Source organism: Podarcis raffonei, chromosome 1, assembly GCF_027172205.1.
Source record: "Podarcis raffonei isolate rPodRaf1 chromosome 1, rPodRaf1.pri, whole genome shotgun sequence".
Taxonomy (NCBI): domain Eukaryota; kingdom Metazoa; phylum Chordata; class Lepidosauria; order Squamata; family Lacertidae; genus Podarcis; species Podarcis raffonei.
This window is the reverse complement of record NC_070602.1, coordinates 43,314,943-43,328,314: the sequence shown is the minus strand read 5'-3', so window position 1 is coordinate 43,328,314 and position 13,372 is coordinate 43,314,943. Positions and strand designations below refer to the sequence as shown.

Below are 13,372 nucleotides of genomic sequence, written 5' to 3'. Positions count from 1 at the left end.
AATAGGCATTAATTCTGTAATGTCTCACAAATGTAGACACAGAAGACTAGATGGCTGCCCTACACAGAAGACTAGATGGCTGCCAATGGCAGGGAAGCGAGTAGTGACCCCAGCCAGGCAGAACTAGAAACCTCATAGCACTTGGAAATGCATCCTCAGCCATCTGAAAAGTGTAGCATTTGAAACCTTTCCCCGGTCTGCAGCTGGAAAATAAACAGAGTCAGAGAAGCAGACTCAAAAATTAAAAGATGCTCATGGACCTGAAAATGTTTGCAACTTTTGCTGTAGAGAATATACAACTAACCACCGTATGAACCATTATTGTTGCTAACAGGTTCAGAGCACCTACAGCAGTAGAGAATAGCTCTAGTGGCAGAGCTGTGTAATAGTGTTCACTGATTTAAAATTAACTTTTATCCAAGTTGCACAACATACTGTCAACAATATTGCTTTAATGAAATTAGTAAAACAAAGTTATATAAAAACACTCAATTAAATTCATCTAAAACTTAATCTTATACAATACACTTTTTTTGGTCCACAGCTGGAATAATTTTTTAGTTTTCAGCTATTCCAGAAGATAGTAAGTGAATCTAGAGAAGACATTCACAAAAGAAGTTAAGTATTACTAGTTGCAGGTTTGAAGCTGTTAACAACCCCTTTTCAGATAGTTAAAACTGAATTAGCTGACACCAGTGGCCTATATTTTCTCATTAGATGAAGCTAGTTCAGTACAAGACAACAGATTGACTTAAAAATATAACTGCATAGGAAATAAGTAAATGTATTTACAGGAAAGAAAATGTTTTGCATTAAAATGCTATTTACAAAGTCATTTTTGAGTTGGCCTTAAGTAACAGTTAATCCTCTCCGGGATCTAAGCACTTCGTCTTTTCTCTGTTTTCTTTCCTGGACATGCCTCTCCCTCCTCTCTTCTCTGTAAGCAAAACATACCATATTAGATTAACTCATGCACCAGTGCTAACAAGTACACAAAGCCAATACAGAGGTACCTTGGGTTACATACGCTTCAGGTTACAGACTCCGCTAACCCAGAAATAGTACCTCAGGTTCAGAACTTTGCTTCAGGATGAGAACCGAAATGGTGCAGTGGCAGCACAGCAACAGGAGGCCCCATCAGCTAAAGTGGTGCTTTAGGTTAAGAACAGTTTCAGGTTAAGAACAGACCTCCAGAACGAATTTCTTAACCCAAGGTACCACTGTAAAGAAAAACAGCTCAGTGTTCTTTTGTTGCTGCATCCATTTTTACATCTGGAAGGAGGCATTACATTTTCAGGGGGGAAACCATACTCGACTATAAAGTTGCATGGTTGAATTCCAGTCATATGTGAAATAATTACCGTATTTTTCGCCCCATAGGGCGCACCAAGTTTTTTTTTGGGGGGGGGGGGGAATAAAGGAAAAAAAATTATTTCCTCGCCAGGCGCGGGGCTGGGGCGGGGGAAGCCCGAGCTTCCCCCGACCCCAGAACAGGCAGCTCTCCGCAAAGTCGTGCTGAGCTCCCATGGCTTTCGGAAAGCTGTGCGAAGCTTGAAGCCTGGGGCGCGCTGAGCTCAACGCACCGCAGGCTTCGGGATGCAGGCAGCTCTCCGCAAGCCGTGGGAGCGCAGCGCGAAGTCGCACAAGGCTCCCATAGCTTGCGGAGAGCTACGCAAAGCCCGGGGTGCGCTCCGCTTTGCGCCCCGGGTTTCGGGATGCAGGCTGCTATCCGCAAGCCTAGGGAGCCCGGCAGGAACTCCCGCTGGCTCCCCAGGCTTGCGGATAGCTTCCTGAAGCCTGCATTCGCCCCATAGGACGCACACACATTTCCCCTTCATTTTTGGAGGGGAAAAAGTGCGTCCTATAGGGCGAAAAATACGGTAAGTTGTCTTTGAGAATATTTGGGAAAATAAGTATGACCCCATCCATAAGATAGGCAAATAAGAAATTGCTGTAGTTACTTCTCTGCTTTCCATATCTACTTGCTAGCTCAGCCTAGAAGTCAAGTATTTGTATTTCTGAATGACTGCTCTGAGAATAATACTGGATATACTGGAGAAAGGTTTCAATCCAGATTGGGGTTTAAATTGCATAAACTATATACAAGATTTTTAATATTGATAAGTAGCTTCAGCTGCCACTTAAGATTATTTGTAGCATAATGGGAGGCTTGAAACTGAAGACAGTTTCATCTCTTTAAAGGGCCAGTATTAGTCAGGGGCCTGCAAGGACAGAAGTACTTAGCCTTCCTTCATCCCTAAAGCAAGTTTAAATTGAGTGTGTAATATAATTAATAATAATAGTAATTTATTATTTATACCCTGCCCATCTGGCTGAGTTTCCCCAGCCACTTTGGGCGGCTCCCAATCGAGTATTAAAAACAATACAGCATTAAATATTAACAACTTCCCTAAGCAGGCCTGCTGCCTTCAGGTGTCTTTTAAAAATAGGATAGTTGCTTATTTCCTTGACATCTGATGGGAGGGCATTTCACAGGGCGGGCTCCCCACCATGAACACACCTTATGGTTTATTTTAAACCTCCCTTTCCCCTATCCCCAAGCTGTACTGCTGGCCCCAAACCTCATGTTGCAGAATGACAGAAGTATTGGGGGTGTGCGCGGATGTTTCAGCTCTCAACCCAAGAGTACACTTCAGGGGGAACCCTTACTTAATGGGGGACCACTTTTCATTATTTGTATCTCCAACCTAAGGGTGCCCGAGGACCTGTCGCTGTCTTTTATGCTTCGCACAATTAAAACATAAAATTATATCACCTATTTTCATGTCCCTCTCTTAAATCAAGTTCTTCCCTTTGCTTTTGTCAGGGCTTTCAATGTTTTCTATCAAGTGGCTTCACATGAGCTTCCTAGGTTGAAAGCCTATGAAAGGTGGCCAGACCTCCCTCCCTGCATATTTTGTGAGGGTGAGAAGGCATGCACACTAATGTGTGCAAAGAGCTCATCCATGGGAGAGGGAGATCTTGAGTGGCTCAGTATCCCGTCTCATGGGGAGAATTTCTACACATACCGTATGTTAGGCACATACTTGTGTTAGGCAATATTTTAAATAAAGTAATACATAACATCCACCCACAATATAAAAATACTTTGCCAAGTATGTTAATATATGCACAAAACCCTTTTCGCTTGCCATGTGTATGGCCCGCAGGTGTGACACTGCTTGCTTGATCACTTCTATACACAGCAGTCTTATTGCAGAACTATCAAATCCTTACTTTGTCTATAGGAGACCTCACTGGATGGCATGGGGCCACCAACATTGCTACTAGAGGGTAGGTAAGGTGGCCCATACTAGGATTGGTCCACTGTTTGAGCTCTTTTATTATTTCCAAAGCATACACATGTGAGTGGAATGAAGTGAAGTCAGGTAAAGTTATGAGAGTGGTCACAACATCTGAAAACAGCTTATGGTAGACTGTATGGCAGCCTTAAGTCATATACTTGCCTAGTCTGAAGAAGTGGCTGTTTATAATTTCTCTTGTGTGAACATGGAGACTGGAGATTCTCCTTTGATTTGCCCCAAGGTTTCAGTTTTCCTATATTTACATAGATGGAAAATATGCCAAGATTTAGACTTTGTATATAGCACAAATTGTTTGAGTGAACTTGAAGATAATTAAGTTATTCCAATTTCAGTCTGCACATTAGCACTTACTACTTGCAGTGTATTATTATACTCTGGAAAGGCAAAATTCATCTAGAAATCAGTGCTGACCTACTTAAGCTTGAACACATGGAATTTTATGATCAAGGAATGATTAGATCAGGTAACTTTTTTCAAGCCTACCAGTAGTGGGGTTTACTCACACAACTACTGTATGTCTTCTGTGAGAAACTAGCAAACAGTACTAATACAGTAAAGCATAATTGTTATAGGAATTCAAGAAAAGCTGCAAGATGGGTTATTTTACTTGCTATCCTTTGCAGTTAACAGAACTAGACAGAAATGCACTTTCCCTACCTCTGTATGTAGCAGGCAAAAATCCCTAGGATTGGTAGTGCTTTCTACTTTGTCTAAAGGTCTGCGTCATGGCCTTCACAAATCAAGAATGAACTCATTTCAGTATGATTTAGAAAAGACAAATTCAATAAGATTTCTAAATGATGTACATAAAATTTATCGATCCAAGTGGTATGATCTCAGTCGGTAGAACACAAGACTCTTAATCCCAGGGACGTAGGTTCAAGGCTCAAGTTTGGCAAAGGATTCCTGCATTCAGGGGGTTGGACTAGATGACCCTGTGGTGTATTTCAGCTCTACAAATTTATGATTCTATGTACACTATGGGGTCATTTTAGGAAAACACACATTTTGCAACAATATTGGCATGCCAATTTTCAATACCTTTGTGTGGCTGATAGCTAAGAGGTCTTGACAGACTTGCTTGTAGATCAAATACTGGTTTCTTTGCGCTGGTGGCTTCAAACTTGAAAGGCGTAACGGCTATTAAAAGAAGACCGCATATGAACACCAGTGACGGGTAGGTAAAACTTAGCAAATGATACCAGCTAAACTGTTTGCTACTTGAAAATGTTATGTATAGAAGCTTGACTGAGCTGTAAATTCGATGAAAAGCCAATTACCCTTACACTTCAATTTGGATTCTAGTAGTAATTAGACTACCGTATTTTTTTCTCTATAAGACGCACCAGACCACAAGACGCACCTAGTTTTTGGAGGAGGAAAACAAGAAAAAAAATATTCTGAATCCCAGAAGCCAGAACAGCAAGAGGTATCACTGCGTAGTGAAAGCAACAATCCCTCTTGCTGTTCTGGCTTCTGGGATAGCTGCACAGCCTGCATTCGCTCCATAGGACGCACACACATTTCCCCTTACTTTTTAGGAGGGAAAAAGTGAGTCTTATAGAGCAAAAAATACGGTAAATACCGAACTCCCCAAAGCAAAAGGTTAAAAAGAGGATGATGTTGCTCTTTTTTAAACTAAAAAGTCGGTTTGAGTTTTTCAGTCATCTAATGTACTGAACAAATAAATTACAAATATAGTTACACTATAAAACTGCCTTTATTCCAAAGGAGCATGAATGCCTTTCAATTAGACAAGTATTTATTAAAGGAAAGAAAATTTCCATTAAGAATATGGGTCGCAGAGGGTGAAGTGGAAGAGTGACGAGACAGGACACCACATGGGGCTTCAAGAGACAAATCAAGGAAGGCATGAGGAAAGACCTCAGACTCCAGAGACAGTTTACTTATAACACACTGGACTGCATATTGGAGGGCAATGCTGTTCCAGCTTTTCATGCTGAATTAATTTTTCCCTTCTTGTAGCCCACTCCATCAGTGTAGTTATTTCAGTGCCCACAGATTCTGCACCAGATGCTTACACTGCAAGAATCACCTCGTCCTTGTAGAATCAAGTATAGACAATTGCCATTGTGTTCATTTGCAAATTAAGTTCATCAGTTACCAGAGTTTGTTGGGATTTCTGCTGATTGATGCTTTGTTGCACTTCCTTTGGAATTTGTCGTAGTTATTGACTTATTGCTCTCCTGGCTGGCTGGGGTACCAACGTTTGGGAAAGGAGTTTTTCTAGATGGCGTCTTGGTAAGGGAGCGCTTGTGCTCGTTATCCTTTGTAGATGTAGAGAATCTGAGCAAAACAGTTATTTTCAGTATTTAATGGTCGAGTTTCAGCTATTCCTTAAATCAATTTTCTTCCAAATAAACACTGAAAACATGCAACAGAGCCCGAATTACTAACCCCCCACAATCTTTTAAAGTAGTGTTTATTTTTATTTTGTTTATTAGATGTGTATATCAACCCTTCATCCATTGTTGTAATTAAATATACACATGCTTCAACTGTGTAGCATTCTATAAATGTCACAATCTCACAATACTAACATTATTTTATTAGCTGTTGCTACTTATAGTGTCTTTACCTGACATTCATCTTGGTGGTAGAGAGGCACGTTGAGCTGAATATTGATTTTTGAGATAAAATGCTTTTGTTTGCAGTGCCAGAAGAATTGCGTGGTGAGTGTCGCAAGTTTACGGGAGTACACACAGCAGACTGCTTATTCCTTTGAGGATAAGGGCTTAATAAAAACCCTCTGGAACTGGAACGCTTCTGCAAATATGAGGGATATTAGCATATTTTCAAGTCTGCACTGTGATTTGGAGTAAGTCAGGGATCATTAAAGTTTTAAGGTAAGCTGAAAACCAATAATTTATTCTCACCTTGGAACTACTGTTTTGAGATGTCTTCTGAGCCAGCATCTGCCAACATTTGAAGATAAACTGTATCATTTCTATGGGTGTTATTCTGGTTCCCCAAGATGAACACATTGCCAAATTAAAAGCAAATATGGCTTGCTTTAGCCAAAATAAGAAATCCCACAAAAATTGACATAAGCACAGACTGCCTGCTGCTGTCTGTCTGAGCCCTATGCAGGCATTAGGAAAGCTACTATACCAGGAGATGAAAAACTGCTGAAATCAGCATACGAACCTCAAAATATGATTGTTTTAAAGTTTAATTTGTCAATACTTCAGGTGGGGAAGGGGAAGTCTTTTTGTGTGTGAGGTGGTGAAGAGAAGAGGAAGGGGCAGGTGGGACTGGGTGGGGGTAAAGGTGGCATTTGGAGGAATGAGGGGAATAGAAAGAAAGGTAACTGTGAGAGAAACACAATTTTAGGGCACTAGTGGCAGAGGGGGGAAAAGGCTGGAGAGGAGGAATTGGGGAGTAGATGAAAGTGGATGGATTTAAATGGGGCATTGGCAGTGCTGTGTTGGAAGGAGCACTGAGGGAAATGAAGGGGAATATGTCAGTGTCCCTTGCTTCAGGGTGTACTCAAATTTCTCCCTCTTCCATTCTTCAGCTGCCTAATATGAGAAAGATAGAGGATGGATGTGGAGCCCTCAAATATTCCATAGTACCTTCATGCAATGCTGTTCACTGAAGCATGGTCTGTGTGCAAGCAGGAGTTGAGAAAAGGAAAGGGGAGCGGGGAAGGTAGAGGGTGATGGTAAAACTGGTGCAAAAGGGGCTACAAAAAAGTAGGGGTACAAAAGGGGCTACTGAATAGGAGGGGATGGTGGCTTCATAATTTGGCAGATGACAAGAGTAATTAGTAGCTGCAATGTTTGGGAAGAGAATGTAGGTGGGTCTGTGTGCAGGGAGGGTGCATAAAAAAGTAGGGAAGAGGCAGCATGGAAGTGGGGGTGAATGCGAAAACCGGTGCAAAGCAGGGTTGCAGAATAGAAGTGACTTCTATCCTGAATGGGGTTGGAGATATGAAAAGCGAGCTTTATCACTGCATGGGGTGGGAAGGAGCTCTAGGATGTTGATGCTGGAGTGATTGTGGGGTTGGTGAGGGGAGTGAGTAGGAGCGCAGAATACTTTAATAGTCCTGCAGTCATAACGCTGAAATACCTGGTGATTATAAATTACAAATGTTTAAAGAGTCAATCTCCACAAGACTTATGGGGACAAGTTTGTTTTAACCCTGGTAAGAATGTCCTCTGAAGATCAAGGAGGCTCTAACAAAAAAAAAAAAAAAGAAAAGAAAAAAAAGAAAAAAGAAAAGAAAAGAAAAAAAAGGAAAAGAACTTCACAGTACGCAGGGACTGATTGGTGAGATGGTCTTTGGAAGAAAGGAGGGCTAAATTTATGACATGCACCCTAATTACTATGAGTGAATGCAGGTTTCATTCTAAATATTCTGCATATAGGGTGGGGTGGAGAAAGTTAATCCTTACCTTGACCTCATTAACTGAATTGCTGAAGTTGCGAATCATTTTATTTTTCCTTTCAATGTATTCATCAATAGATTGCATTTTCTTGAACTGAGCCTCATGAATTTTCTTAAAGTCTTCAGAATTAAAAAGAACATTGTTACCAATATTTTTCTTTAAAAGTACACATACCAATTTAATTGCTAGTTTGCAGCCCCCTATAAATCAACAAGAATCATGCAGGTGAGTGTGCTAAAAGAGAAATGGAGCACTCAGTTCCCTTATCTGCACCCAGCAGAGAAATGCAGGAGACTGCTGTAGTCGGGAGGCAGAGATTGTTATTCTATTTGCAACTAGTAACTTTACAAGGTTGTGTCCAACATTGCTGTTCCATTTGCACAGTAACTTCCTTTTCTCCTGCCCCATACAGCCCCACCCCACATACCCAGAACATCTGCTCCAGAGAAGATTCTGTGGATGAATAGAGAAGGAGGAAGGGGAAATATCATTGTGTGAGTGCAACTCCACTTGTGCAGCACTGGATACAAATATGTATAACAATATTTACTGCTGAATTTCTATAGTGGATTCAATACATGAACAGACATTTGTTTTGAATAGGTGCTTTGTTGCTCCCGAAATAAAGTTGTCATTTAAAAAAATTAAAGTGACAGCTATATTCCTCCTCTAGTTCTTTAGCATTGTGTTAATTATCTGTAATTGTACCCTTATTAAATTTATTCTCCCATTTTTAGTTGTAAAGTCTCTTTCGTTCAGTACTTGCACAAACCATTCCTGCTTCTGTTATCGCCCAAGGTCTTGACATCTATTTTTTAGCTTCATGAATGTCAGTAAAAATATCAGATTCATGAGATTTTCCTTATTGTTATTCATGCTGATAAATCAGACTAATATTTTTAAGAAAAGAACAGGTCTACTGCAAATCTTGAAGAGTTTTGTTTTCTCGTTTATGTTTGCAGTATAGAATATCATTCGTGCCTCTAACTTTAGGTACAGTATACAACATACAGTAGCTTAAGAGAACTGTTATTGGGTATGTAAAAATGTAATCTCCAAATGTTTTCAGATGTCAAAACTTGAATTTTGCTTTTTCACAGCAATGTTCTAGAAGTATGAGTTTGACAGTTTCCCCACATTTCCCTCTCTAACATGCCAGTAACTACAGGTTATCTGCATGTAATGTCATGGAAGCATGTATTAATCAGTTGGATTTGTACCAGATATTAGTGTCTTCATGGACAGTGACCTGTGAGCATGGGAAAACTTGGAAATATTTGCACATTTATTACAGCTTATCAGAGTAAGAAAGCATTGTTATTTTAAGATGCAAGAAAATGAGCTGGTACATTATGAAATATAAGCAGAATACTAGTACATCAAAAAGAAAGTTTATTATTATTATTGCTGTACTCATTAGTATGATGCTTTAAATTTACTTCCAAGTCTCCCCATGCTCCTCTACATATCAGCCTTCAAAAGATGTTTTGTTCTGGTTAAAACCCTTTGCACAAAGAAATCCCACGTACGTGGAATTGTGTGAGTTCCATCTGAACTGTTACACAGAAGGCAAAACAGAAATAGCAAGCATCAAGGTGTCACATAAGATACTGTTCAGTAGTCAAGACAGGGAATTCAACTGCAAGCTGAGGATAGTTGCTGGTTACCATATCAGTGGCTCTGAAGATTTGCTGCAAAATTCTTCCATAAAAATCTTTCCCACATATTTTTTAAAATAAGCACATCAGTGTGATTTAACAGCCAAACAAATGACAAAGCGAAGGATAAAAACAGCACCTGTGCATTTAAACATTTAGATTCATGTACAAATAGGTTAATATTTTGCAGGTCAGCTGCAAATATAATGCTAATATATAATGCAGGTCAGCTGCATTAATGCTACTTACTTGGAGTGGTAGAAACAAATCCTTTTCTCCCAGGTTTCTTTTCAGAGACAGGATCCACAATAATCCTACCTGATGGAAACAGATATGGGAGAAAACTTGAAAATTATTGGGCAACAATAGTGCTACAATTTCAAACTGTTCTTAATATTTTCAAATTTCTTAAGCAGGACCAATTTAGCTATTCAAGTTTCCATCAGATAATCTTTCATATGAGTGTAATGTTTGCTAAGGCTTTCTACTAATGACTTTGTGCAATGGCGATTTTGTTGAGCATGCTGATGACAAAGAGGAAAATAAAAGTGGTACATTAAAGCTCCTCTCACATTAGACCCTTCACGAAACTACTAGCCGGAGCAGCACTGCACACTGCTGCCCCTGAATCTTACTGTCTACAAACTATTGTTCAGCTCCCAAGAATCCTAGATTTTACTGAGTGTGAAAATATAGACAACAGCTTGCCCCCCACACTGTAAGGCAGCCCTGTTCAGGGAAGTTTTTAATATGTGACATTTTAGTGTATCTTTCATCTTTGTTGGAAGCCGCCCAGAGTGGCTGGGGAAACCCAGCCAGATGGGCAGGGTACAAATAATAAATAAATAAATAATTATTATTATTATTATTATTATTATTATTATTATTATTATTATTAACTGAACTAGTACAAAACAAGCATTTTACTTAAAAGTAGTTACTTTACCTCCTTTTCTTCTGGTTTTTTTCTCTTTTTGTTGACCTTCAGTATCTGAGTTATCTGCAAAATTTTCTACAGTTCCACTGTTCAACAGACACTTGTTCTGGCTGGTCTCCAGCGTTTTTCTAGACTCAACTTCCTGGGCCTCTTCACATTCTGTCACCTCTGTCAGAATCTGAAGTTCAAAAAAATAAACTTGTAAATAAGCATTTTGCTTTTCTGCTACAGTAGAACAGTAAAAGAAAGCCTTAGGGCTTCAATGCATGCTTGTAAATATACAGGCAAAAGATAGGGTGATCAGAACATGGATTTCAAAAGCTGGAGAGTACACTGAATAGTTCTTTGCACCCAATAACTAACAATGTTACAAAGTAACTTGTTCATAATTTATACAGGGTTTAGGATCAGACATTTCTTGACACCTTTTTGAAGGACATACTACACACAACTTGTAAATGCTGTTACCTTTTGATCATCACATAAAGCACTATAGCCTTTTCATATAAAACGCTTTTCAAAAGCACAAAATACCAACATAAACTTCCAAAAGCAGCAGGTAAATATTTACAATACAAAGACTCAATGATAAATAAAGTCACCTCTTTCTCTGGAAGTTCTGTTTTTCCTTCTGGGTTTCCCTGTGCATCATCATATTTCTGTTTTCTACGCCTTTTAGTCACCATGGACTCGTTTACAAGCCTTTGACTGCTGTCCAGCTCATCTGTATCTGTAGATAAGCCTCTTTTGTTTACCTGTACCAAGTAAATTGGACCACATCATTCTTATTTCCAAATTATTTGTAAACATTGAAGAAGCAACATGGGGAGATTTTCCCACCTAGCTGAAACTCAATCACTTATTTGGTGATTTCAGAAAATGGCTTACAGTTTATACCCCAAGAATAATTCTGATAAAAATCAGGTGAGAATCACTTCTGTGCCAGCATATGCATAATTAACAAGTGAGCAGGGTGTTTTAAAGGCAATGAAAAACACAGAAATTGATAGGCAAAATATATTTTGTGCTTACCATACTTCCATTTTCCTTTACTGATGCAAGGAAGTGCTGCTTCAACAAATGTAACAACTTGTCTGCCTACAAAACAGTTACAGCATAATGTGAGATCAGTGTACACAAGGTTTCATTTCACCAGGTTTTTTCATATAAAATTAGGGAATACACCATTATAAGTCACTTTAAATTAAATAGACAAATCATGATAGATTATACTGATAGATTATATTGTGTAATAAGAATGGGCAGTCTTTTCAAGTTGGCAAAACATTAGGTATAGAATATAGGTTACATAGTCTTTCACTGCTATATGGTTCAGCTAACAGAATTGGGGACCCTGTATTTGAGAAAGAGGAACATACTGGGTGCTCCTAGGAAAGGATATTTAATATTACAAAGAAGTCATTCAGACCAGATTTTTCTGTGTCTTTGGCACATTAGCTTCCACACACTGTTTTTGTAGAGATAACATTCACTGCTGTTCCACCACTTGCTGTTCACACCAGCAGGCAGAACTTGATGGAAAGTATGTGGGCTATTCTTCTCTGACCCATCATGGACTCAGGGCACTTGAATATCCTTGGGGAGTTGGACAGCAAAAGCCAACCCCCAATTTATATACAAAGGGGTGCAATGGGTAAGCCCTGATCCCACAATAAAGCCATCTAGAAGCACTTGCTACAAAGCTGGTGCCAGTTGGTGTTTGTTTGCGGCCAGTTAAATGCACCACAGGAAAGCAATCTAGAAAAGATCGCCCTCTGGCATAATTGTTTTGAGTAGGGCGCCCATTTCAAATTGACTAGGCAACTTGAGTGGGCACAGTTCATATGGATTAGCGCCTCCGATGTACAGTAGAACCTCGGGTAGCGAATGCACGCGCGGGTCGCAATTTAACGGTTCTGCTGATGGAATTGTATTGATAGAATACAGATAACTGAACAAACTTTGTTGCATTATATTCTTCATTAAATTATCTTTCCATTGATACATAATTTTATGGTATTGCTCCAAAAAAAGGTGGTGTTATGAGCGATCAAACCTCAGGAAATACACTTTCCCCAAAAGCTTTCCACAATTTTGGCCACTAGTGTTTGCAGGGCCAGATTTAGGTTTGATGAGGCCCTAAGCAACTGAAGGTAATGGGGCTCTTTATATGTCCAGCTGTCCTTTGTCAACAACAAATTGTAGCTGTTTTTTATGTTGAAGATATGCTATATGGTAATTTAGGAACCTAATTGGTCCATACACAACACAAAACCCTGTTGCTGTATGTAGGTTTTATTTTATTTGGTTTTTAATCTTATATTTTGGAAATCCAAGTTTTTTTCCTTTCATTTTTTTTTAGGGAGGGGCCCAAGAGAGTGGGGCCCTAAGCTATAGCTTGTGTCAAGTTAATTAGCTCGTCCTGGGCGCGCGAGCTCCTCCGAGGCTCACAAGGCAAGTTAGACGGCTAAAGAACGGCGGCCATGTTACCCGACCTGTGGTTGAGGGCCGAAAACGACTCTCGTTCCGAAAAACGGCCCTCTCACGTTTCGCCTCGCCCGCACCCAGTCGCCCCTCCCCAACCCCAACGCCGCTTCACTGCGCGCAGCATCCGCACCTTGAGGTTGGCCTTCAGCCCCGCGCTCTTGGCCAGGCGCCTCAGCTCGCCGTACTTGAGCGCCTCCAGCTGCTGCGCGGAAGGAGCCTCCATGTTCGCCTCTATCCAACCGACCGTTCCAACCGCCGCACTTCAAACCAGCCCGCTCCGCGCTCGCCGCCTTTCCTCCCCGCCGCGCTGCCTTCGAAATCACCTCTCGCGCCGTCTCATTGGTCGAGCCTCAAGCGAAAGTGGGTGGGGCTCGAAGGAGGCTCCTAGCCAATAGGAACCCCGGATAAATAAAGAAATAATTAAAACAACAACAAACAAACCCCACCACCGTTTCGTTTCCTTGTTTCTAAAAGGCGCGAAGGCTTCTCCGGCTCTCCACACGCTCCGAGGTAAAACAAAAGCGCCCTTTGGGTGGAAAACGCGATTGGTTG

At 40.4% G+C, this 13,372-nt stretch overlaps 1 protein-coding gene and 1 long non-coding RNA gene across 3 annotated transcripts in view; both read right to left on the bottom strand.

The window, feature by feature from the left end:
• The window catches only part of LOC128411104 (uncharacterized), a 110,413-nt gene that overhangs the window by 73,692 nt on the left and 23,349 nt on the right, over positions 1 to 13,372 (bottom strand). The window lies entirely within an intron of this gene.
• NUSAP1 (nucleolar and spindle associated protein 1) lies at positions 513 to 13,227 on the bottom strand. 2 transcript variants are annotated; one of them, XM_053383057.1, is made up of 12 exons: positions 12,951 to 13,226; positions 11,366 to 11,431; positions 10,936 to 11,088; positions 10,343 to 10,511; positions 9,646 to 9,714; positions 7,745 to 7,857; positions 6,224 to 6,262; positions 5,926 to 6,113; positions 5,452 to 5,633; positions 4,368 to 4,466; positions 3,468 to 3,558; positions 513 to 937 (listed from the first exon to the last, which is right to left on the bottom strand). In XM_053383057.1, exons 1-12 carry the CDS (start codon positions 13,041 to 13,043, stop codon positions 850 to 852), a joined length of 1,350 nt encoding a protein of 449 aa, XP_053239032.1. In that variant the 5' UTR covers positions 13,044 to 13,226; the 3' UTR covers positions 513 to 849. The 2 variants fall into 2 exon arrangements, with proteins under 2 accessions (XP_053239032.1, XP_053239039.1); XM_053383064.1 differs by lacking the exon at positions 6,224 to 6,262 and having other exon boundaries at positions 12,951 to 13,227.